Source organism: Pristis pectinata, chromosome 4 (genome assembly GCF_009764475.1).
Source record: "Pristis pectinata isolate sPriPec2 chromosome 4, sPriPec2.1.pri, whole genome shotgun sequence".
NCBI classification, from domain to species: Eukaryota; Metazoa; Chordata; class Chondrichthyes; order Rhinopristiformes; family Pristidae; genus Pristis; species Pristis pectinata.
In genome coordinates, this window is record NC_067408.1 from 111,296,855 (window position 1) to 111,324,142 (window position 27,288).

A 27,288-nucleotide genomic window follows, 5' to 3' on the forward strand; every position below is an offset into this window, starting at 1 on the left:
AGTACATAGGGCACCCCCAGGAATGTCCCAATGGTTTCCTTGACCACAGTAGACTTCATCTCTCTTAATCTATCATTTATTTGTTCTTCTCTTCTCTCTTGTTCTACATATCTCTGCCTTTCTCTATTACTGAATCTTTTTTCCTATTCTCTTTCTACTTACGATGAATGCCAGTCTAAGTCGTTGGCTTTTGGTTAATTACTTAAAATATTAACAAGATCAATTTGTGTAATTGTTACTCATTAGTCACAGGTTTATGTCCCTCAGGTTACAGGACTGTTAGTCCTGCTTGGACTCCTTATGATCAATGTCTTCGGCCTTCTCTCTGGAGAAGTGACGTTGAGGAGCTGTAGCAGAGACTTGACAACACATAGTTAGGTAGACCAGGTGGCATAGCGGGTAACGCTGCTGTCTTACAACTCCAGTGACCCGGGTTCGATCCCGACCTCCGGTGCTGTCTGTATGGAGTATGCACATTCTCTCTGTGACTGTGTGGGTTCGCTCCGAGTGCTCCAGTTTCCTCCCACATCCCAAAGACGTGTGGGTTGCTAGTTTAATTTGGCACTGTAAATTTCCCCTACTGTGTAGGTGGGTGGTAGGATCTGGAGGAAGTTGATGGAATTAATGTAGGATTAATATAAATGGGTGCTTGAGGGTGGACTCGATGGGCTAAAGAGCCTGTTTCTGTGGTGTGTGACTCTATGATCAGTACATTACATGGATGTACTAGTATAGTAGTGTAGTTACTGGATTAGCAACAGGAGGTTGATCCAGGAATGTAAGTTCAGATCCCAGCATGAGGAGCTTAAAGTCAAGGACTAATATTTTTAAAAAGTGACATTAAAAGAAAATGGTAGTTATGAATTTGACCATAAGACAAAGGAGCAGAAGTCGGCCATTCGGCCCATCGAGTCTGCTCTGCCATTCTATCATGAGCTGATCCATTCTCCCATTTAGCCCCACTCCCCTGCCTTCTCACCATAACCTTTGATGCCCTGGCTACTCAGATACCTATCAATCTCTGCCTTAGATACACCCAATGACTTTGCCTCCACAGCTGCCCATGGCAACACATTCCACAGATTCACCACCTTCTGGCTAAAGAAATTTCTCTGTATCTCTGTTCTGAATGGGTGCCCTTCAATCCTGAAGTCTCTTTAAGTCCTGAATTTGCTCTTTAATCCATAGAAATCCTTTCACTGTATCTCGGTACATGTGGCAAAAATATACCAATAATGTGCTGGCCTGGCCAATATGTAACTCATAGAACATAGCACAGTACAGCCCACAATGACCATGCCAACCATGATGCTAAATAAAATGAATCTCATCTGCCTGCACATGGTCTCTATCCCTCTATTCTGCCTGTTCATGTATCTGTCTAAATGCCTCTTAAACGTTGCTATCGTATCTGCTTCCACCCCTGGCAGTGTGTTCCAGGCACCTGTGTATGTGTGAGATAGATATATAAAAAATTGCCTTGCACATTTCCTTTAAACTTTCCCCCCTCTTACCTTAAAGCTATGTCCTCTAGTATCTGACATTTCCTCCACCCCAAACCTCGCCACCTTTCCGCTTGTTCCACCTCCTTTAATCCGCTCCCTAAAATCACAATCCTGCAGAGACAGGGAATCTGAGATCAAACAGAAAATGCTCCACAGTACCCAGTGGGTCTTTGGAGAGAGAAAGTGAGTTAAAGGATCAGGTCGACAACCTTCCAAGAGAAAAGAATGGTAGACACGTTTTCTTTTAAGTGCTGAGATTGGGAGAGGGGAGGACAGAGCAAAAAGGAAAGTCAGTGATGGGCATGAAGTATTAAAAGGTGACACTGCAAGGTAAAAGAATGGGAAAAGGGATGTAAAGAAGCAAAAGGTGTGTCCAGAATAGAAATTGGAGAATTATTAGCTGAAACCTTTAAACTCAGCATTGAGTCTGGAAGGCTGTAATGTACCCAGTCAGAAGATGAGGTGCTGCTCCTCCAATTTACATTGAGCTTTGTTGGGACAGTGTAAGAATCTGAAGACGGAAGGCTCAGAGTCAGAGTGGGATGGAGAATTAGAGCAACAGGTGAGTGGGAGCTCAGGGTCACTTTGGCAGATGTATTCTGGACAAACAGTTCCCCTAGTACAACAAAATGGACTCTTAACTTCACAATCTACCTCGTCATGGCCTTGCACCTTATTATCTGCCTGCACTGCACTTTCTCTGTAACTGTAACACTTCGGTATTCTGTTATTGTTTTACCTTGTACTACCTCAATGCAATGTTGTAACGATGGCATGTTTTACACTGCACTTCAGTACATGTGACAATAATAAACCAATTTACCAATCTGCAGTTGGTTTCCCCATTGTAGAGCAGGCAATATCACAAGCTGCAGATGATGGATCATTAAATTGGAAGCAGCTCAAATGAATTATTGCTTAGTGTTTAGGGACCTAGACAGTAAGAAAGGAAGAGGTTAAAAAAAATAAAACTGGTTATCTGCTACAAGTGGATGATGTAATCCAGGATGAGTAAAATCGAATGGAGGGGAAGGAAAGGAAAAAAATACCAAACATCTTGACATTTAAATGAAATACATTCCTTGCACTTTATCTCCCAATATGCAGACTATAATTGCCGTATCAGATACTACACTAAAATTTACCATACAATTCTGTCTCAGTGGGTGGAACATTAATTAATTGTCTTAAATGATTAGACTCTCTAGCAGCCTTCTAATTTGGTGAAATCAAACTTCGACATCCTGCAGTTTGTATCTTTTTTCCCATGAATTGCTTCAGGAGACTGGTTAAGTGCAGAAATTTTTTATCTCCACACTTCTCGTTCTCTGTTGAGTAATTATATCAACCGGTCATGTTTTAACTACAAATAGAAGTCTGCAGCTGGAGCTCGAGGAACTTGATAATGTCTGGAGTCATAGTGCCCAACTCGTCCTTGTGGATAATCGCTACATCTGAATAATCATGAAATACTGTGCAGATCTAATATACAGACAGAAAACACTGGAGATCCTCAGCAGGTCAGGCAGCGTCTGTGGAGAAAGAAACAGAGTCAACATTTCAGATCTAGAATATAAACAGAAAACTCTGTAATACTCTGGAAGAACTCAGTGGGTCAAACAGCATCTGCAGGAGGAAAGGAATTGTTGGTGTTTCGGGTCGAAACCCTGCATCAGGACCCGAAACGCTAACAATTCCTTTCCACCCGCAGATGCTGCTTGACCTGCTGTATTCCTCCAGCAGATTGTTTGTTGCTCCCAATTCCAGCATCCTCAGTCCCATGCTACCATACTCAGCAGGTCTGGCAGCATCTGTGGAGAGGGAAACAGTTAACTTTTCAGGTCGAAGGCCTGTTGTCAGAACAGCATTTTCAGTTCTTAATTAAAATGTAAGGTCATTCACCTAAAAAGATTAACTCTGTTCCTCTGCCTGGCTACTGAGTGAACTCGCATGTTGTCCAAAATGCTTTGTAGTGACAATTTAGGATGCTGTATTCACTGCTCCCTCTGCCTTGGGAAGACCCCAGTTACAGTTGCCTGTCATGATAAGTCTCCATGCTCCTACTCTGACCCCTCTGAATTCAGCCAAGTATAGGCTAGGAACAGAACCACATCTTCCAATGCTTCAGAAGCTACCTTACCTGCTGAGTGTTTCTAGAAGTTTTGCTTATATTACTGGGTTACGGTGTTATTTAATTTGTCACATTGCAAAGCCACCACTGGCAACTCTCAGTCTGAAAAGCATGGAACATAGAACAGTATAGCACAAGAACAGGCCCTTTGGCCCACAACGTCTGTGCCAACCATGATGCCAAATTAAACTAATCCTGTCTGCCTGCACATGATCCATATCCCTCTATTCTCTTCATGTTCATGTGCCTGTCTAAATGCCTCTTAAAAGATGTATTTCACTGCGTGTTTCGATATACTTGTGACTAATAAAGATATCTTATCTAAAAAGGCACTACTGTGTCTGCTTCCACTACCCCTGGCACCCTGTTCCAGGCACCCACCACTCTCTGTGTAAAACAAAAAAACTTGCCCCGCACATCACTTCTAAACTTTCCCCTCTCATCTTAAAGCTGTGCCCTCTAGTATTCGATAACCTATCAGGTCTCCCCTCAGCCTCCGTTCCAGAGATAAATGACTTTTAGCAACAAACAATCTGCTGGAGGAACTCAGTTGGTTGAGCAGCATCCATGGGAGGAAAGGAATTGTCGACGTTTTGGTCAAAACCCGACATCAGCCCCGATGAAGGGTTTTGACCAAAAACATCGACAATTCCTTCCCCCCCCCGCAGATGCTGCTCGACCCGCTGAGTTCCTCCAGCAGATTGCTCCAGATTCCAGCATCTGCAGTCTCTTGTATCTCCATGGACAACTTTTACTTTTGTCGAAAGGGTCAGCGTCAGCAGGCACGTAGCTTCCAGATTAACAGAGACACAGGAACAGGACTAGACCATTCGGCCCCTCATACCTGTTCATCCATTCAGTAAGATTATGACTGATAGTTTACCTCAGCGCCATGCCTGCACTAACCCCATATCGCTCAATTCCCTTAATGTGTAAAAATCTATCAAACTCTGTCATGAATGCAGTAAATGCATGAGCCACCAGAACCTTCCAGGGTGGAGAACTCCAAAGCCTCACCTGGGCGAAGAAATTTTTTCCCACCTCTGCCCTGAATGGCTGACTCCCTTTAATTTCTCTTCAAGTTGTTCCCTGACTAGGTCTTGGATCTCCCGAGGTTGTGAAAACACTGAGCAAGTACAGGTCCTTTATCAGCCCAGGATTGGAGCCCTGTTCACTTAAGATGAAAGAATCATGGAATTGTTGGCCAATGAAGAAGTCTATTGAGTCCATGCCAGCTCCTAGTACAACAAACCCATCAGTCCCACTCCCAGGCTTGGGCTGTTGCCTGTTCTACAATGGGGAAACCAAACACAGACTGGGGGAATCAATGTCCAGAACCCATCCACAGTGGTGACCCTGAGCTTCTCATCACTGCTGCTTTAGTTCTCCGTCCCACTTTCAAGTCAAGTTGAGTTTATTGTCATGTGCACAAGTACGGTAAGGTACAGGTACAAAGAAACACTTGCAGCAACATCACAGGCACCTAGGTACAAACAACACACAGAACATAAATTATACATAAATTATACAAGACAGTGAAAAAAAAGATTGTGTAAAACATCAGTCCAAAAAACAAAATCAGACACATCCATGGTAGTGCAAGAGGTGGTCCATAATGTCCCGGAAGTAGGGTTAGAGTTGTGCAGGTCGGTTCAAGAACCTGATGGTTGTAGGAAAATAGCTGTTTCTGAACCTGGTGATGTGGGGCTTCAGGCTTCTGTACCTCCTGCCTGACGGTAGCAGCGAGAAGGGCATGACCCGGATGATGGGGATCCTTGATGATAGATGGTCTCACTCTAAACCTTCTGTCTTCTGTTTCTTACAGTCTCACCACCCTGCAAGTCATTCTCTCTCGAGCAGCTTTCCAGTTCCGTTTTCAAGACACTGATTCTCTCTCCACCACCCTGACAGGCATTGTGTTCCAATCATCACCACTCTGCCTAAAACAAAAGTCCTCCTTACTTCTCTTTATACCTTTTGCCAAAAATGAATCTGTGCCCGTGGCCCTTGAAAACCATCTGTTAATGAGATCAGCTCCTCTCTATCTAAACCCAGCAGAGCACTCTCTTTATTGTCTTTGCGATGTTGGCTTTGTATCAGGTAAAAATTACTAGCTTTATTATTGGTTGTAATGATACTCGTTTATTGGAGGGATACAGCCATCAAAGGAAGATTCAGTATTTTCCATTTTCCAATATCAGGTAACCTGCTCCTTCTCTGTCCCTTTTCTCTCTCCTCCTGATCTGCCCAGTTCGTCCTACACCCGCCCCAGACCCCCATCACCCTGTTTCTTTCCCATCACCCACACACTCCATCTGCCCGTCACCCACACACTCCTCCCACTGGGTCCCCTCCCCCCTACTGTTCCCATCTGCCCTCCCCACTTCCCTTATTTGGATCAATGCTCCGACTTCCTTTCCGAGCAGATTCCACCATCGGCGGCCCTTTGTTGCCTCCATCTATCACCTCCCAGCCTCTGTCCCTATCTCCACTCTCCCCTCCTCCATCTACCCATCACCCCTCCTCACCTCGATCCACCCATCACCTGCCAGCTCTACCCCCACCCCTTCCCTCCACCTCTTTGTACCGGTTATCTCCCCTCTCTCTTTCAGTCCAGATGAAGGGTCTTGACCCAAAACATCGACTGTCCATTTCCCTCCACAGATGCTGCCTGACCCGCTGAGTTCCTCCAGCACTTTGGTTTGAGCCCCACTATTTATTGGCTGTCTCTAAATGCCCCTAAGGAGGTGATAGTGAGCCACATTCCTGAACCATATGGTAAAAGAGCTCCATCAGTGTGTTAGAAACCTATTTATTATTAGCATTTTGATTTATAGAATATATTCCAGGCGAAGAGAGATTTTTGGTCCATTGGGGAGTTTAAGGTTATGGGAAACAGGCAGGAAAGTGGAGCTGAGGCCAAAATCTGATCAGCCATGATGACATTGAATGTCGGAAGAGGTTCGAGGGGCCCAAGTAGCCTATTCACATATCTTATGATATTGAGTGGGGCTGGAGTTAGATACAGTGAGAGATTGGTTAATGATTCCCTCCACGACAACAGACCATTTGGACTTTTACATAGAACATAGAACATAGAACATAGAACATAGAACAGAACAGCACAGTACAGGCCCTTCGGCCCACAATGTTGTGCCAACCTTTAAACCTCACCTAAGACTATCTAACCCCTTCCTCCCACATTTCCCTCTATTTTATATTCCTCCATATGCTTATCTAGTAATCTCTTGAATTTGACCAATGTACCTGCCTCCATCACCGCCCTCGGCAGCGCATTCCATGCCCCAACCACTCTCTGGGTAAAAAACCTCCCTCTGATATCTCCCTTGAACTTCCCACCCATTACTTTAAAGCCATGCCCTCTTGTATTGAGCATTGGTGCCCTGGGAAAGAGGCGCTGGCTGTCCACTCTATCTATTCCTCTTAATATTTTGTACACCTCTATCATGTCTCCTCTCATCCTTCTTCTCTCCAAAGAGTAAAGCCCTAGCTCCCTTAGTCTCTCCTCATAATGCATCCTTTCTAAACCAGGCAGCATCCTGGTAAATCTCCTCTGCACCCTTTCCAACGCTTCCACATCCTTCCTATAATGAGGCGACCAGAACTGGACACAGTACTCTAAGTGTGGTCTAACCAGAGTTTTATAGAGCTGCATCATTACCTCGTGGCTCTTAAACTTGATCCCTTGACTTATGAAAGCTGACATACCATAAGCTTTCTTAACTACCCTAACCACCTGTGAGGCAACTTTCAGGGATCTGTGGATATGGACCCCCAGATCCCTCTGCTCCTCCACACTACCCAGAACCCTGCCGTTTACAACCATAATTTTTCCTTTCTCCAAACCCAGGCTTGTTTAATTATTATCTGAAATAATATTTACAAGTTGCCGTGGTTGGATTTGAACTCACAGACCTGAATAATGGCCAGGGTCTGTGGATTACTCATGCAGTAACCTAATCACTGCACTCCTGTACCTGCATTGCCCCCAGGCTTGGACTGAGATCGAGTGGAGACAAGCGACTAATTACCTTCCATTATTGTGTGAATGTGCATGGCCGTTCAACTGTTCAAACTCTAGTTGTGGTCCATTACTGGCATCATAATCAAGCATAACAATTCTATTTTTGTGCTCTGCTGTGTGTTTGATTAAATTATATAGATCCAGCAAATCTGGAGTAAGTTGAATGTTAACGAGCCCATTGTCAAAGTAGCAGTCTGTTGGGATCAGGCCCCCTTTCAACTGCAGATAATTTGTAAAACAGCCTATTAAGTTGTTCATTGTTCAGAGTTTCAGTCTAGGAAGTAAACAATTGCACAGAGCATCAGGAAAACACGCTTTACGAAAAGCTAATTCGTTGACTGACCTGTGCTGCTGCCTTGTCTGGACATTAAACTCAGTGCACAGTGGGACGTAGATGTATATGTTCAACTTTCCTTCAACCTGGTAATATGGTGGTAGCACAGCTGCCTCATAGCTCCAAAGGCCCAGGTTCAATCCTGATCTCGGGAGCTGTCTGTGTGGACTTTATATGTTAGAACATAGAATAGTACAGGACAGGAACAGGCCATACGGCCCACAGTTAACCAGGTAGTTAAATGCCTAACTAAACTAATCCCTCCTACACAATATCCATATCCCTCCCTCTATTCTCTGCACATTCATGTGCCTAAGAGCCTCTTGACTGCCTCTATTGGTATTGGTATTGGTTTATTATTGTCACTTGTACCGAGGTACAGTGAAAAACTTGTCTTGCATACAGTTCATACAGATCAATTCATTACACAGTGCATTGAGGTAGTACAGAGAGCATTGAGGTAGTACAGGGTAAAAACAATAACAGAATACAGAGTAAAGTGTAAAGAACATTATTAGTAATAGTTAGTGACATAGAATTTAAATTTAAAAGTGTAGAACGATTATAGTAAAAGTAATATTGTAAAAGATTATAGAAAATGTAGTGACTTGATAGAGGTGTACAAGGTGATAAGAGGCATAGATCGAGTGGACAGTCAGAGACTTTTTCCCAGGGCGACAATGGCTAACACAAAGGGACATAATTTTAAGGTGATTGGAGGAAGATATAAGGGGGATGTCAGGGGTAAGTGGTGGGTGCGTGGAACACACTGCCAGCAGAGGTTGTGGGGGCAGATACATTAGGGACATTTAAGAGACTCTTAGATAAACACATGAATGATAGAGAAATGGGGAGCTGTGTGGAAGGGAAGGGTTAGATAGATCTTAGAGCAGGATAAAATGTCAGCACAACATTGTGGGCCGAAGGGCCTGTACTGTGCTGTAATGTTCTATATTAATTAATAGATCTGCAGAGAGCAGGTTGCAACGAGTCACCACACTCTGGCACCATCTCTATTGTATTTGCCTCCACTACCACCCCTGGCTACCATCCCCACTACCGTGATGTACTGTTGTGATAAAATGGACTGTATGGATGGCATGCTAAACAAGGTTTTCACTGCACCTTGGTACTTGTGACAATAATTTCCGAAGTTACCAGTTCCAGGCACCCACCACTCTGTATAAAAAAAACCTGACCCGCACATCTCCTTTGAACATCCCCCCTCACCTCAAATGCATGCCCTTTAATATTAGACATTTCGACCCTGGGAGAAAGAGACCACCTGTCTCCTCTATCTCTGTCTCTCATAATCTTGTAAACTTTTATCAGGTCTCCCCTCGGCTTGTGCCACTCCAGAGAAAACAACGCTCTCGTGAACTTCTAGGTTTCCTCCCACATCCCAAAAATGTGCTGGTAGGTTAATGGGCCACTGTAGCTTTATGGTAGGCTGATGGCAAAATAGAATCAAAGAGGAGATTTTAGGCATGTGTGAGAGAGAAAGGATTACCAGGAAATAAGGAAATAGGAATTATAGGATTGTTCTGTGGGGCGGTAGCATGGATCTGATGGGCCAAGTGATCTGTTCTGCGTTGCAATAAGTACCTTGATCTCCAATGTTCCTTGGTGTCTCTGTCTCTCTCTGTCTCTCTCTGTCTCTCTGTCTCTCCCCGTCTCTCTCTGTCTCTCTCTCTCTCTCTCTTTCTCTCTCTGTCTCTCTCTCTGTCTCTCTCTCTTGCGCTCTCTCTCTTTCTCCCTCCCTCTCTCTCTCTCTCTCTCTCTCTCTCTCTCACTCTCACTCACTCTCTCCTTCCCACAGTGAGTGTATAAGATAACAGAGCCTCTGGAAAATGTAAGATAACAAAAAGTCCACCAGGATAGATTAGGGATAATATTCCTCTGACTGGAAAGACTAGAACCAGAGGTCACAATCTCAAAATAAGGGGTCAGATAAGAGGAGACCTCTTCACCCAGAGGGTTGTGAATCTTTGGAATTCTCAGTGGAGGCTCAATCACTGAGTAGATTCAAGACAGCAATTTTTGGATGTTCAGGGATATTTGGGTTTAGTGCAGGAAAGTGGTACTGAGGTAAGAAAGAGATCAGCCACCATCTTATTGAATGACAGAACAAGCACAAGAAGCCCAATGACCTACTCCTGCTTCTATTTCTAGGTTCCTATAAAATCAAAATCTTGGGCCTCAGCATCCAGAGAGGGAGATATAACAAGACTTCCTTTGCTCAGTATGTGTATCCTAGAGTGGATCGCTAAATTAGGATCTTCCAGATTGTTAGAATACAATGACTTTTCTGCACATTTGAGGCAGTGACACTGACTGGCATAAACAAATAGTGACATGCGCATGCATTCGTGGACATATGAGCACCTCAGCCCACCCCATGTGCCCTCCATAGGCCAGGACGGGAGGTCTTTGTCCTCTCAATCAGGCCCCCATTCTTGAGACATCTTGGAACCTCTGGTTCCCATCCTTCTAGTCTCTCTTCACCCTTGTGTCCGATTGCAAAAGGTGATAAACCAATCAACATTCCTGCACCAAATGTTCTTATCCTGTACTGTATCCTTATCCTTTACTCTGTACTGTTATTGTTTTTACCTATACTACATCAACGCACTCTGTACTAATTCAATGTAACTGCACTGTGTAATGAATTGACCTGAACAATTGGTATGCAAGACAAGTTTTTCACTGTAGCTCGGTACAAGTGACAATAATAAACCAATACCAATACCAGTACCAATGTTTTTGGGATGACTGCTACATCTTAGACATCCATAAATGAATTGTTGACCCTCCTGATCTTTTGAATCTCAGATTTTGGTCAGGTTTTGTCAAGTTCCATTCACAGCCTTTTTACAGTGTGCATTTGAGATGGCAACTTGGACAACTGGTAGTCTCACACACTCAATCATCTGACATGTTAAGGGGAGCTGGTGGAAGCAGATATGGTAGCAACATTTAATAGGCAATTAGACAGGCACATGAACAAGCAGGGAATAGAGGTATATAGACCATGTGCAGGCAGGTAGGATTAGTTTAGTTTGGCATCATGATCAGCAGAGCTTTCATGGGCCAAAGGGCCTGTCCTGTGCTCTGTGGTTAGTATATTTGCAAAGATTATTGCCCTACTAAATTATACATAAGAACTATACCTAACACTACACACAGGTCCTGATGAAGGGTCTCAACCCGAAACATTGACTATTCACTTCCCTCCATAGGTGCTGCTTGACCTGCTGAGTTTCTCCAACATTTTATGTGTGTTGCTTCATAGAACATACATAGAACACTACAGCACATTACAGGCCCTTCGGCCCACAATGTTGTGCCGACATTTTATCCTGCTCTAATATTCATCTAACCCTTCCCTCCCACATAGCCCCCTATTTCTCTATCATTCATGTGTCTACCTAAGAGTCTCTTAAATGTCCCTAATGTATCTGCCCCCACAACCTCTGCCAGCAGTGTGTTCCATGCAACCACTACTCTCTGTGTAAAAAAACTTACCCCTGACATCCCCCTTATACCTTCCTCCAATCACCTTAAAATTATGTCCCTTTGTGTTAGCCATTGTCACCCTGGGAAAAAGTCTCTGACTGTCCACTTGATCTATGCCTCTTATCCAGCATCTGCATTTCTTGCCTATACCTAACGCTAACCTCATCTGGAGACACAAGAGACTGCAGATGCTGGAACCTGGAGCAACAAACAAGATGCTGGAGGAACTCAGCGGGTCGAGCAGCATCTGTGGAAGGAAAGGAATTGTCGACTTTTCAGGTCGAAACCCTGCATCAGGACTGAGAGTGGAGAGGGGAGGCGGCTGGTATAGAGAGGAGAAGGGAAGTGGTGAGACAGGAGTCCGAGGCGACTGGTGGGCTGAAGAGGGGCGTAAGATGACGGGCAGGTAGTGCCAGGTACGGGAGGAGAGCAGGGGTGGAGTTGGGAGACTGTGACAGGTGAATAGAGGGAGGCAAAGAGAGAGAGAGAAAGAGGAGAAAAAAATTGTGGAGAGGCAGATGGAGGAAGATGGGAGAGGGGACTGTGAAGATTGAAGACAGCTATTGAAGGGAGAAAAGCGGGAACACACAGGGATACCAGTGCTGGACTCTGATAAGTAAAGGAGGTGAGAGTGGGAACCATTAGGGGAGAGATATATGGCAGTCGGAACCGAGTGCGAATCAGACTAACTCATCTGATTCTCTATCATATTCGCAAAATCAGCACCGTAGGTAAACCCAGATTAAGATCCCACACAGTCACCAGCTAGTCAGCCATTCTTTATGGAGCTGCCAACCAATTGTCAGCATAACCTGGTCTACTGGTTATAAAATTTAGGTAAGCGAACATTAATTTTAAGTTAAAGATACAGTAAATGTTGAAACCTTGTCCCAGAATGACCAAAGGAGTTAAGGGAGCTGTGTTTTGCTTGAGAAAATCATAGTGTAAAGGGCATAATCGGTTGTATTTATTAGAAGCGTCTGAATTTGGTCCACGAAGGCAGTGTTAAAAGCTGGTCAAGGTTGTGTTTTAAGATAAAAGGATCTGAAGCTTCAGGCTTTTAAGCTATTATCAAGATGATAGAGCTTTATATTTGCATCAGCCCCAGGTAAGCAGTCTGTTGTTCACAGGGAATGGAAAGTAGGAAGAGATGGAGGTTGCCTTTAGTCATACAGCATGGAAACAGGTCCTTCAGCCCACCCACCGAGTTCATGTCATCAACCACCCACTTACACCAATCCTACACTAACCCCGTTTTATTCTCCTCACATTCCCGTCAAGTCCCCCCAAATCTCCCACTCAGTGACACAACTAGGAGCAACTTGCAGTCGCCCACACGTCTTGGGGATGTGAGAGGGAAATCGGAGCCCCCAGGGGAAACCCATGAAGACAGCACTGGAGGTCAGGATTGAACCGGGGATGCTGATGCTGTGACGCAGTGGCTCTGCTAGCTGCACCACTGCACCACCGTGAAGCGGTGGAAATGTGCCGGGCAAGGACTGGTGAGGGATCAAACTGACCAAGAATCAGAAATTAAGCCAAGTATAGAAACTGGTGCTTGAACACAGTAGTGAAGGGACAGTAAACTGCTGCTGGTGGGAAACTTCAGAAGATTTGTGTGGACATGCTCGAGAAATTCTGTTTACACAGTAAGGAAGGTTTGTGGGAGCAGTTGGAATGTGAAGAGCCAATTTGTATAGGGGCAAAGTACAGCTGGGTTTTCAAGGGTACATGTGTAATATTGGTATTGGTATTGGTCTTGGTTTATTATTGTCACTTGTACTGAGGTACAGTGAAAAACTTGTCTTGCAACCGATCGTACAGGTCAATTCATTACACAGTGCAGTTACATTGAGTTAGTACAGAGTGCATTGAGGAAGTACAGATAAAAACAATAACAGTACAGAGTAAAGTATCACAGCTACAGAGAAAGGGCAGTGCAATAAGGAACTTGAACCTCTCGACCCTCTCGACCTCAGCGCCATTGATGTAGACAGGTGCATGTACACCGCCCTCTTTCCTAAAGTCAATGACCAGCTCTTTTGTTTTGCAGACATTGAGGAAAGGGTTGTCATCATGACACCATGTCACTAAGCTCTCTACCTCCTTCCTGTACTCCAACTCATCGCAGTTTGAGATACAGCCTGCAACGGTGGTATCAACTGCAAACTTGTAGATGGAGTTAGAGCAGAATCTGGCCACACTGTCATGAGTGTATAGAGAGTAGAGTAGAGGGCTGAGGATGCAGCCTCATGGGGCACCAGTGTTCAGAATAATCGTGCCGGAGGTATTGCTGCCTATCCTCACTGATTGCGGTCTGTCGGTTAGAAAGTCAAGGATCCAGTTACAGAGGGAGGTGTTGAGTCCTAGGTCTCGGAGTCTGGTGACAAGTTTGCTTGAGATTATAGTATTGAAGGCAGAGCTGTCGTCAATAAACAATAGTCTAACATAGGAGAGAAAGAGATGGTTCTGAGATTGCAACAAGAAAGATGGGTGCCTGCTAGGAGATCAGCAGAGCTGTGGTCAAGAATCAGTGTAAAACAAGATTGAGGAACCTGCAAGGCAGAAACAGTGAAAAATAGAAGTGAGTATGAACCATGCCAGTTCCAGTTTAACAGTCTGAAGACAATCAAAGGTCCAGACAGCTGCCTGTCAGATCTGATAGGGGTAAATATATTCCTGCTTCAGATTGTGTCATTGCTTTTGTAATAAGTGGCTGTTTTGATTGTCAAAATAAACTCTGTAGAAAACCCCTTAGCTATATGGTTGCTGTTGAATGTGTAGAAATGCACAGCAAACAAAATGAATCACAATGGTTTGTTTTAACCTGGGACGACTTTGAAAATTGAACTGGCAATCATTTAAAACTGAGGTGTGTAGGAACTTCTTCTCACAGATGGTGGCGACTCCCTGGAATTCTCAACTCTGGACAGTTATTGGAGGCTAGATCTTTAGGGGGTGGTACTTATAGAGGAGAAAGATCAGGGAACTAAAGGCTGTGGGGAACTGGAATAGAGGCAATGTCTCAGGAAGGCGACATCCACCATCAGGGACCCCCACCATCCAGGCCAATCCCTCTTCTCAATGCTGCCATCAGGCAGGAGGTGCAGGAGCCTGAAGACCCACACCTCAAGGTTCAACAACAGCTTCTTCCCCACTGCCATCAGGTTCTTGAACTGACCTGAAAAACCTAACACTTCCTTGGACTGTATTTACCCCAACTTTCACTGATGTTTAGTTTCTTCATTTTGTTGTGAGTTACATATAATTCGTGTTAATTTAAGTTTATGTAATTTGTGCTTGTCATGTACTGTGCTGCAGATGCAAAAAGCTAATTGTCATGTACGCCCATGACAGTAAACTTGAGATGAAGCCTGGGGCAGAGCAGCCATGATCCTATTGAATGGTAGGTCAGGCTTGAGGGGCTGAGTGGCCTACTTCTGCTCCTATTTCCTTATGTTCCAAAGGAATGGCCATTAGCGTAGGTTGCTATTACCGAGAGCATCCCTCAGTGTATTTCATTGTAAGTTGTACATTAGGCCATAACTTGCTTGTAATCTTGGTCCAATGTGAACATATCAGTAGTTCCTTAGGGTCGTCTCTATGTTGATGCTAACTGAAAACCTTGCCTCTTTGCTTCTTCGTAGAGGAGCCCGGACCTCCCGCAGTTCAGGGTTACAAAGGCAGCGGCAAGAACTTCAAGCTGGTGGTGACTAAGCAGGACGATGGAGGTTCCCCCATCCTGAGATATGTGCTCAAGTACCGGACTGTGAGTGTGCACACACAATACTGCATAACAATGAGGGGCTGGGCTTCATAGACATAGAATAGCATACAAACAGGCCCTTCGGCCCACAGAGTCTGTGCTACAACACACACACAAAGTGCTGGAGGAACTCAGCAGGTCAGGCAGCATCTATGGAGGGAAATAAACAGTCGACATTTCGGGTCGAGACCCTTCATCAGGACTGTGCCGGCAATGATACCAATTTAAACTGCACATCTGCTTTTGTTCCTCATTTGCTCATATCCCTCCATCCCCTGCCTGTTCAAGTGCCTCGAATCTCATATCTGCTTCCACCAATTCCCCTGCCAGTGTGTTCCAGGCATCCACCACTCTCTGTGTAAAAAAAAAACTTGCCATGTAAATCTCCTTTAAACTTTCCCCCTCTGACATTAAAGCTGGGTCCTCTAGTATTTGAGATTTGCATCCTGAGGAAAGGATTCTGACTGTCGATGTCTCTCATAATTTTATATATTTCTATCAGGTCGCCTGTCAGCCTCTGGCATAACAGAGAAAACAATCCAAGTTTGTCCACCTCTCCTTATAGCTAATACCTTCTAATGCAGGCAACATCCTGGTGAACCTCTTCTGCACCCTCTCCAAAGCCTATAGTATGACAACCAGAACTGCACACAATACTCCAAATGTGGCCTGGCCAAAGTTTCATACAGCTGCATCATGACTTCCCAACTTTTATACTCAGCACCCTGACCAATGAAGACAACGTTGCCATTACGCCTTCTTTACCACCCTACCTAACTGTGATGCCACTTTCAGGGAGCAGTGGACTTGCACCCCAAGATCCCTCTGTACATCAATGCTCCTGCCGTTTACTGAATACTATCCCCTTCCCTGCATATGAAACACAGAATGTTAACTTACTGGTAGAGCAAGTAACCAAGAAGCAAATGGAATATTGGCCTTTATTAGAAAAGGTGGGAGATAAAAGTGCAGCACATTGATGCAGCTAATAGATCCGCTGCCTCACTGTGCCAGAGACCCATGTTCAATCCTGTGTGGAGTTCGCATGTTCTGCCTGTGACCATGTGGCTTCCCCTGGATCCTCTGGTTTCCTCCCACCTTCCAAAGACATGCCGGTCGGAAGGTTAATTGGCCGCTGTAAATCGTCCCCAGTGTGTAGGTGAGCAGTAGAATCTGGAAGGAGACAAAGGGAATGTGGGGAGAATAAAATGGGATCAGGGTAGGATTAGTGTAAATGGGTGGTTGGTGCTCAGCACAGACTCAGAGGGCTGAAGGGCCTGTTTCCATGTTCCATTTCATTGACTAATTTTTTAAGTAAGGAATTCTCACTACAACTGTACAGCGTGTTACAGGCATAGATCGATTGGACAGTCAGAGACTTTTTCCCAGGGCAACAATGGCTAACACGAGGGGACATAATTTTAAGGTGATTGGAGGAAGGTATAAGGGGGATGTCAGGGGTAAGTTTTTTACACAGAGTGTGGTGGGTGCATGGAACGCACTGCCGGCAGAGGTTGTGGGGGCAGATACATTAGGGACATTTAAGAGATTCTTAGATAGACACATGAATGATAGAGAAATGGAGGGCTATGTGGGAGGGAAGGGTTAGATAGATATTAGAGCAGGATAAAATGTTGGCACAACATTGTGGGCCGAAGGTCCTGTACTGTGCTGTAGTGTTCAATGTTCTATGTTAGTGATCCCTCAGCTGGAGCAGTGCATACAGAAGCAAGCAGTGCAGAGTAAGTTTATTCAATTAATTCCTTGGATGAAGGAATTGTCTTTTAAGGGAAGATTGAATAGATTGGGCCTATGTTATCTGGAAATCAAAACAAAACTGCAGATGTTGGAAGTGTGAAATAAAAGCAGAAAATGCTGGAAACACTCAGCAGGTCAGGCAGTGTCTGTGGAGAGAGAAGCAGAGTTAACCTTTTAGGGCAGAGACCCTTCACCAGAAGTGGAAAAGAGAGATAAAAAAAAGGGGTATATTTAAGTTGCAGAGAAGGTGGGGGTGTTGGGAGTGAGGGAATATCTGTGATAGGGAGAGACCAGGTCAAATGGTTTAATGGGGCAGTTAGAGGGTGATTAAACTTCTATATTTGTGTTAGGTGTTGATAATAGTGAGACACTATGCTGTCTGGAGTTCAGAAGAATGAGAGGTGATCTTGTTGAAACACATTATACCATGGAGGTTTAATGGAATTGATGCCAAACTCGTCTTGAACCAGGGACATAGTTTCCAAATCAGGGATCTCCCATTTTTGACAGAGAAAAGAAGGAATTTCTGCTCCCAGTGGGTTATGAATCTTCGGAATTCTCCACCGCAGAGGCTGAATCATTAAATATATGTTCAAGGCTGACAGTCAGATATTTAGACTGGAGAGGAATCAAGAGTTATGGGGATTAGGCAGGAGAACAGGCCTGAAGCCAAGATCAGATCAGGAATGATCTTACTGAAAGGCAAAGCAGGCGTGAAGGGCACTTCTTGTATGTTAATGTTACGAAGAGTACACTGAGAGATGTAGTTAGAACTGCAATAATATTCCATTCTTCCATCCTCTCCAGTCATGTTGACTTGAACTTAAATGATTGGTTATCACAGAAAATGGCTGAACTTTGCCACTTAAAACCTTACACATAAAAAATGGATTTTTTCCTAGTTTCCTAATTTCTCCTAGTTTCATCCTAGTTTCAAAGACAGAATAGTGGAAGTGGGGGTGGAGTTGGGTGGGAATTGAGCGATTTTCCAGGATGAGCCCCAATACTGCCATCTTCCGGCTTGGTACTTTCAATATTGGATGAGGTAAGACCCGGTTTAGCAACCCCAGATGGGGCAATGATCCCACTGGCAAAGTTGAGAAGCTGTTTAGTTATGAGTTGTGGGCAGACATCTCCTGCCAAGAATGACCCACTGAGTTGTTAGGATGAGGCTTCACTCTGAGGTGATTGGCTGCCTTGTGAGGCCAGAAGTGGGGTGGAGCTAAGGAAAGGCATGGTAACCCGTGGCTGAGGTGGTGCTTTGTCAAGACATAAATTGAACTGAGTAATATATTGAGACACAAGAGACTGCAGATGCTGGAACCTGGAGCAACACACGAGATGCTGTGCAGAAGTGTGAAGTGATACACTTTGGAAGAACGAACTTGAAGGCAGAGTACATGGCTAATGGCAGGATTCTTAGCAGTGTGGAGGAACAGAGAGATCTTGGGGTCCAAGTACACAGATCCCTCAAAGTTGCCGCACAAGTGGATAGGGCAGTTAAGAACGCGTATGGTGTGCTGGCCTTCATTAGCCAGAGGGTTGAGTACAAGAGGCAAGAAGTAATGTTGCAGCTCCATAAGACTCTGGTTAGACCACACTTGGAATATTGTGTCCAGTTCTGGTCACCACATAATAGGAAGGACGTGGAAGCTTTGGAGAGGGTGTAGGGGAGATTTACAGGATGCTAACCTGGGTTGGAGAACATGTCTTATGAGGAGAGGTTGAGCGAGTTAGGGCTTTTCTCTTTAGAGCGACGGGGGATGAGAGGAGACTTGATAGAGGTATATAAGATTATGAGAGGCATAGACAGAGTGGACAGCCAGCATCTGTTCCCCAGGGTGGCAATGGCCAATACTAGAGGTCACCCGTTTAAGGTGCATGAAGGAAAGTTCAGGGGAGATGTCAGAGGTAAGTTTTTTAACACAGAGAGTGGTGGGTGCCTGGAATGCACTGCCGGGGGTGCGGAGGGGGTGGAGGTGGTCGAGGCCAAATAGATGGGGTCATTTAAGAGACTATTAGATAGGCAAATGGACTCAGAAAAATAGAGAGTTATGGGAGGTGGAGAGGGGATAGGTTGAATGGGGATAAGGTTTATATAGGTTAGCACAACATAGTAGGCTGAAGGGCCCGTACTGTGCTATACCGTTCTATGCTGGAGGAACTCAGCTGGTCAGACAGCATCTGGAGGCAAATGGACAGTCATGAGTCCAGGTGAAGGGTCTCGACCTGAAACACCGACTGTCCATTTCCCTCCACAGATGCTGCCTGACCTGCTGAGTTCCTCCAGCATCTTGCCCATTGCTGAGTAATATATTGACCCTAGTAATGAAAGGCTTCTCAGGGAGCATAAGCTCAGGAGGAAACCAGTCAGTGCCTTGGTCCTGCTTCCACCATTCAGTTTGGTCAGGAATGTTTGGTCTCTCAGCCCCAGTTCTCCCCCCTTGATCCTAATCCCTCTCTTTTGATGACACAGTGTCCAAAAAACTACGAAGTTAATCTGAGGTTAAATAACACATTGTGAAGTGTCACGAACCAGCAACAAAAGAAACACACTGAGCATGATTCAGTGTTAAAAACTATTTTATTAATCACTACTTATGATAATACGTAAAATAAAAGTAAAAATGTTAGTATGTTAGAATTCAAAAAATGTTAAACCTCGAACGTTAACCCCAAAACTAAACTCTTCGTGTGTGTGTGTGGCAAAGTCCAAAACCCCCAGTTCCGGAATGGTTCTTAAAGTTCAGTTCCGCAAGCCATAAGGTGAAACATGAGCAAGGGCTTCTTCAACAACCACCGTTGTCTGAAGATAAGGCGTAGATGTAGGGAAACATAGAGAGAGTAAATACGAAATCCAAATGTTCCATGATGGAACCCAAACGACACTCCAGTGTTTACTCGGTAGTGACTTCCTCACCCCGAAAAGCATCCGAATCGTGGTCGTCCACACACAAATACCTGTTTCCTTCTACAGGTCAGCAACAAAGTGAACTCCACTGGATTACTTCCAACTTCCATACACGGATTTCAGTAGCAAACACCGTTATTGTTTCTCATCCATCAATAGAGAAAACAAGCAGGCTGGTGTCTCTCTCCCTTCTCTCTCTCTCTCTCTCTCTCCTTCTGACTTCTTCAACAACGTCATTACGTCCTTTATCTTCTATTGACGTAAGCACGCCCCACACACACATACACACACACTCTCTATCTTAAAGGGACTTTCACTGAGTCCGTAACAGAAGACTTAACATGCCTGATTGGTCCTTTGTCGCTTCATTACACTGAAAGTGATGACTGCACCAATAATGGCAGAGACCTTCAATTTGAAATCAGCAAATAATGAAATCTGTGAGAGACTGAAAAGGGCCACCCAGTCTCCGGAGAGTGTTGCATGAAGTTAAGACCTATCCCAATCTCCTGTGGAAAGTCTTCATGAGTTAATTCATAGAGTCACAGAGTAATACAGCACGGAACCAGGCCCTTCGGTCCAACTGGTCCGTGCCGACCACAGCATCCTCCCTGCTAGTCCCAGTTGCCTGCATTTGGGCAACATGATATATGCTCAAAGCTTTCACCAAGAAACATAATATTCCCTCTGACTTTTGGGGGTGACTTTTGGGACCACTTGGTGGGTGAGTCCAGGACTAGAGGGCAAATCTTAGAATTAGAGGGTACCCGTTTAAAACAGAAATGAGGAGAAATTTCTTTAGCCAGAGGGTAGTGAATTTATGGAATTCTTTGCCACATACAGCTGTGGAGGGCCAATCATTGGGGGCGTTTAAGGGGGAGATTGATAGGTATCTAATTAGTCAAGGTATCAAGGGATATGGGGATAAGGCCGGAAATTGGGGCTCGATAGGAATAGTTTTAGTTTAGCTCATGGAGCAGACGCGATGGGCCGAATGGCCTACTTTGCCTTGTGATATTGTGTGGGATCAATGTGGAGAAGGAGTGTTTTGTCCAGCAGAGTTAATTTCTTGTCTTGTTGGGCACCTCCTTCATCTGTCTGCAGTTCCCATGTTAATCTCGTCAGCCACCCCAGAACCCACAGAACTAGAACAGAACCAAGTCGTCCTCATTCCCCAAGGGTCACAACCTGAAACATCAACTGTCCATTTCCCTCCATAGGTGCTGTCTGACCCGCTGAGTTCCTCCAGTGCTTTGTATGTTGCCTAAGACATTAAACTCTGCTCTACAAAAGACAGTTTGCATTAGTCCCACCCACCTCCAAATCATTGGCAGATAGAGCGTTGTCAATAATCGCTCTGCTGCTGAAAAGCATTTAATCCCAAATCCGTGCCGATTAACTTCCTGCAGTACATATAGTCCTCCAGCAGCACTTTAAAGAGTTTCCATTGTTTTTGTTCTTGATACTGTGGGGGTAATGAGCTGGGAGACATCTGTACAGCCATTAATGAATCAAAATATATCAGGTTAATTACACAATTTAGTTACATCTTAACTAAACACTGATGCTGTTGTTTGCAATTGTTTCTTGCTGATAAGATTATTACATAAAGGTGTTACTCAGAAAATAAGTTATTTACATGGAATTACATCAAATTTGTGGCACAGAGACAGTCCACTGGCACTGACTGATTGTTGGCTGTGTTTACGTCTTCCATGAGTTTCTCTCATCCAGTAATCCATCTGCTTCCAGCACCATATGCCTCCAATAATTATAACTCAGTAATAGGGCGTCGTTGCCCATGACGTTACTGAGTATGCTGTGCAGTATTGGTATTCTCATGCTACTTTATTTAGCAAGTTTGCAGAGCTTCATTGTTTAGAGCATAGAACACAGAACATGGTACCACACAAGAACTTGCCCTTCACCCACCTTGCTGATCTAACTAATTCCATCTGCCTGCACTTGGTCTATATCCCTCTGTTCCCCGCCTGTTCATGTGTCTAAATGCCTCTTAAACATTGCTATCCTATCTGCTTCCACCTCCCCTGGCAGTGTGTTCCAGGTACCCACCACTCTCTGTGTAAAAAAAACTTGCATCACAAATCTCCTTTAAACTTCCCCTTCTCACCTTAAAGCTATACACTCTAGTATTTGACATTTCCACTCCATCTATGCCTCTCATTATTTTATATGCTTCAATCAAGTATGCCTCAGCCTTTGGTGCTCCAGAGGAAACAATCTAAGTTTGTCCAACCTCTCCTCAGAGCTAATACACTCCAATCTGGACACATCCCAATGAACATTTTCTACCCCTCTCCAAAGTCTCCACATCCGTCCAGCAGTGTGGCAATCAGAACTGCACACAATACTCCAAATGTGGCCTAACCAAAGTTTTACATAGCTGCAACATGGCTTGTTTATACTCAACACCCCAACCAATGAAGGCAACCATACCGTACACCTTCTTTCCCACTTTATTTACTTGTGATGCCACTTTCAGGGAGCTATGGACTTGCACCCCAAGACCCCTCTGTACATCAGTGCTCCTAAGGATCCTGCCATTTACTGTATACTTTCCTCTTGCACTTGACCTCCCAAAATGCATCTCCTCACACATGTCCGGATTAAACTCCATCTGTCATTTTTCCACTCACATTTGCAACTTATCTATATAAGATTTCTTTATTAGTCACATGTACATCAAAACACACAGTGAAATGCATCTTTGCACAGGGTGTTCTGGGGGCAGCCCGCAAGTGACGCCACGCTTCATGCGCCAACACAGCATGCCCACAACTTCCTAACCCATACATCTCTGGAATGTGGGAGGAAACCGGAGCACCCGGAGGAAGCCCACGCAGTCACGGGGAGAACGTGCAAACTCCTTACAGACAGCGGCGGGAATTGAACCTGGGTCGCTGGCGCTGTAATTACGTCACGCTAACTGCTACACTACAGTGCCTGTCGTATCCTCTGTATCCAGCTGTATCCTCTGACAACCTTCCTCACTGTCCATAACTCCACCAATTTTTGTGTCATCTGAAGACTTTCTAATCAAACCACCCAAGTTTTCATCCAAACAATTTATACTGTATATCACAAACAGAAGTCCCAGCACTGATCCTTGCAGAACACCACTGGTCACAGACCTCCAGTCAGAAAAACACTCCTCCACCTCCACCTCTATGACCAAGACAATTTTTAAATCCAATTTACCACCTCTGGATCCTATATGCCTTAATGTTCTGGATCAGCCTACCATGAGGAAGCTCGTCAGAAGTTTTACAGAAGTCCATGTAGACAACATCCACTGGCCCGACCCTCATCAATCACCTTTGTCACCTTCTCAAAAAAAACTCAATGAAATTTGTGAGACAGGACCTCCCGCACACAAGGCCACACCAACTATCCCAAATATGTCCATGCTTTTGCAGATGCAAGTCAGTTTGCTGAGTTCTTTGTTGTCACTTGCTACTATTTAGCAAGATCAGGATACTAGGCAAGGGTAATCAAGTGGAGATTTCCAATCATGAGGTGTGCCATTGCTCATAAAATTATTCAGCAATGAAACTTTCTGTGACAACATTTCAGTACCTGTGGCACTGTGGTGCAGTGGTTAGAGTCGCTGCCTCACAGCGCCAGAGACCCGGGTTCAATCCTGACCTCTGGTGTTGTCTGTGCGGAGTTTGCAGGTTCTCCCCGTGTCTGCATGGGTTCCCTCGGGCTGCTCTTGTTTCTTCCCACATCCCAAAGATGTGCTAATTGGTAGGTTAATTGGCCCCTGTAAATTTGCCCCTAGTGCGTAGGTGAGTGGTAGAATCTGGGGGGAGTTGATGGGATTGTGGGGAGAATACAAAGTGGGATTAATGTAGGATTAGTGTAAAAAGGTGGTTGATGGTGCGGACTCGGTGGGCCGAAAGGCCTGTTTCTGTGCTGTGTCTCTCTGTGATTCTACGACTCTAAAATAGGAGCAACTCCCTTCTCTCAGGCCCTGCTTCACACTGTAGCCCCTGGGGTAAACCCTTTGACATCCACGTGCCAATGTCCCCTGAAATAGCAGAGACTGGGGATTTCTGAATGAGCTGTTAGCAAGGAACAGTTTGCAACCCAATGTCATTGCACACCTTTCACACAAATAACCCGCTCAGCATTCCAGAGGTGCCTTGCAAAGAAGCTTCAAATCTGCCTGCAAGCAAAACAAACCGAATGACAGCCAATGCAAATCTCCTGGGAGAACTAAATATTAGATCCATGTAAATAATATGGAAGAAATCTTTTCGGATATGTTTATCCCACGTTGCAGGGTCCTAAGATGTTTTTGCCTTCTTAAATTTCCTCCTTGCTCTGTGGCTAATTCTAATGAAGCAGTAATGCTGAGCCTCCCTTGATGCTGTATCAGTCTGTACTTCAGTTCAAACGAGAACTGAAAAATGTTGGAAACACTCAGCAAGTCTGGCAGCTTCTGCGGAGAGAGATAGAGTTGTTTTGGGTGGGAAACAACTTTGAGTGAAGAGAAGAAATTTCTACATAGTTCTGACAGAGGGCAGTGAATCTCTGGAATTCTCTGCCCCCGAGTGTGGTGGAAGTCAGATCATTAGATATATTTAAAGTGGAGACAGATAAATATTTGAAAGATCGAGGAATTGGGAGTTATGGGGGGCTGGCACAGAAGAGGAGTTGAGGCCAGCATAGGTCAGCCATGATATTGAATGGTGGGGTAGGCTTGAGGGGCCAAATGGGCTTCTCCTGCTCCTATTTTCTGGAGGGAAGATGAGTTGGCGGATGAGGTTCCCAACAGCAGATGAGGTGAGGCAGGGAAATGAGCGGGGATGTTATGTAGGACGAAGAAGGCAGTGGGTTGTGCAGTTACTGGAAGTTCAGGTCGGTGCTAATTTGGGAAGAGCCAACATCATGGATGGAGCTCAGAGGTCCCAGAGTTGTTGGTTGACGGGCAGAGTTCATGACATTCCTGTTGACCCACACCTTCTAGGTGTCAATAATGCCACTGCCATAGTTTCCTCCAACCAACTGGCCTCCGTGGCTACTTCAGAAGGTGGTCAAAAGCCAACCTCACGAGTGTCATAGATTCATACATCACGGAAACAGGCCCTTCAGCCCAACTGGTCCATGCCAACCAAGATGCCCAGCTAAGCTAGTCCCATTTGCCCATATACCTCTAAACCTTTCCTATCCATGTGCCTGTCCAAGTGCCTTTTAAATATTGTTAACGTACCTTTCTCACCCATTTAGTGGATCTGGAGTCCAGATCATGACCGGTTTAAACTGGGTGCAAAAGGGGAAGGTGCTCCTATTGTTGGGTGGTTCAAGGACCCCATGCTCCACACCCTCCTCTCCCTCCTCTGTCCTCAATGAGTCTGGCCCTGCATAGAACCCCAAGTTAATAGATCCTCTCCCACCCTCCCACAACACAACTACCCACCCTCACACTTCACCTCCGGCTGAAATCCAGGCCAGGCTATGATTTACTTACATTCACTTGCATATATCGAGACTGAGGTGAGGGTCACTGTACCGATTGCTTTTGATATTCTGTGACCATGCCTGATGACACACATTAGGGAACTATGACTTACCAGCGTGCAACTTATTTTTATTTATTGATTTAAAAACAAGAAAAGGCTGGTGGTGGTGGAAATTAAAATAAGTCCTCCAGTGGGTTGTGCTTGGAGTGGTTTGCATTTGAAAAGTCGAGTAAGTCTTGCACTGACATAAGGCTTTTTACTCTTCAAGATGTCTAAAGACACTTGTCACTCGATAATGCACTCAGAGGAGTCATTGCCATTTTCATGTGGGAAAGTCAGCTGCTAATTCTTACACAGCAAGATCCCACAGACCACAGTGAGATAAAGACCAAAGAATCTCTTTTAAAGTGATATGTCTGAGGGATAATCATTTAACAGGATGTCAGGGAGCAATCCCCTGCTCATGGGCTCTCTTACATCCAAAATTCCTCCCCGCCTTGACGACTATTCCCTTCTGTGCCTGTGTATAAAAGCTTTGAGGTCCATCAGTCATAGTTTGAACACTGCAGTTTTCAGTGGGGTAGAGAAGGCAGTTGCCTATCAATTGTCTTCAATTTGACTCCCATATTCTGGGCTACTCATCAACGTTAGACACTAAAAACTCCAATAATCCACTATCTGACTCTTTGGAAATCCCAGTGGTTTGGCATCTGGCTCACCGGGTAATGTTTGCACTGTCTACATACTGGTACCTGGTCCCAGCTCTCCCCTTCCACTCACCAGGGCCCTGGTTCTTGTGCTCCCTTCAAACTCACCTGGTTCTGCTGACCGCCCTTCCTTGAAACCTGAGAGACAAGAGACTGCCAGATGCTGGAATATGGAGCAAAGAAAAAACTGCCAGAAGAACTCAGCGGGTCAAGCAGCATCTGTGGAGCAAAGGGAGGTTGACATTTCGGGTCAGGACTGATGCGGGGATTCGACCCGAAATGTTGACCATCCCATTGCTCCCTTGAAACCTATCTGGTTCTGTTTCCTGCACTCCCTTTAAATTTACCAGGTTTACACAGGCAGAGGCTTTATCCCAGGGTGGATATGTCAAATGATACAGGGCACAGGTTTAAGGTGAGAAGGGGTAAGTTTAAAGGGGATGTGTGGGACAAGTTTTTTCACACAGGGAGTGAAAGGTGCCTGGAATGTGCTGTCGGGGAGGTGGACGAATCAAATACGACAGCGACATTTAAGAGCCGTTTAGACAGACACATGAACAGGCAGGGAATGGAGGGATATAGACCGTGTGCAGGCAGGTGGGATTAGTTTGGATTGTCATAATGGTTGGCACAGACATGTGGGCTGAAGGGCCTGTTCTTGTGCAGTACTGTTCTATCTTTTACATTTCATTGATATGTTATTGAAAAACTGAATTACGAGGGCGGAGTATTAATTAAACAACATCCGATAGTCCAGAGAATCTGCCAATCTGGCACTGCCAAAGCCCCGAGCATGCCGGATTAACAGAGTTTTACTGTGATTAGGTTTTGTGGAATTAAAGGGCCAGACCTCTGGCACAAAACCCTACAGAAAGCAGCACAACCAAGCAGTGTGTTTCTCAACAGTGCAGTTCCCTGTTTTACTCCAACTCACCAGCCCACCCATACATTCTCAGCACTGCTCCGCCAGTAATCCATCTCTGGTTGGGGCAAGGTGAATAAATCTAACGGGAAACTCGGGAGGAATTTCCTGGTCGAAAGGGAGCTCACTGCCACAAAAACTGAGATGGATGGATTTAGTGGGGTGCTGAAAAAGGAGAGAAAAGCAGACTTTTTTCCCAGAAATAAA

General features: G+C 44.9%; 1 protein-coding gene across 3 annotated transcripts in view; it reads left to right on the plus strand.

Annotated features, from left to right (window-relative positions):
- The window catches only part of LOC127569802 (neural cell adhesion molecule 2-like), a 1,233,142-nt gene that overhangs the window by 1,135,125 nt on the left and 70,729 nt on the right, over positions 1-27,288 (plus strand). For all 3 annotated transcript variants that reach the window (XM_052014709.1, XM_052014711.1, XM_052014712.1), the window contains exon 14: positions 15,179-15,300. In XM_052014709.1, the coding sequence (XP_051870669.1) occupies positions 15,179-15,300 (122 nt within the window). The remainder of the gene's footprint in view (positions 1-15,178; positions 15,301-27,288) is intronic.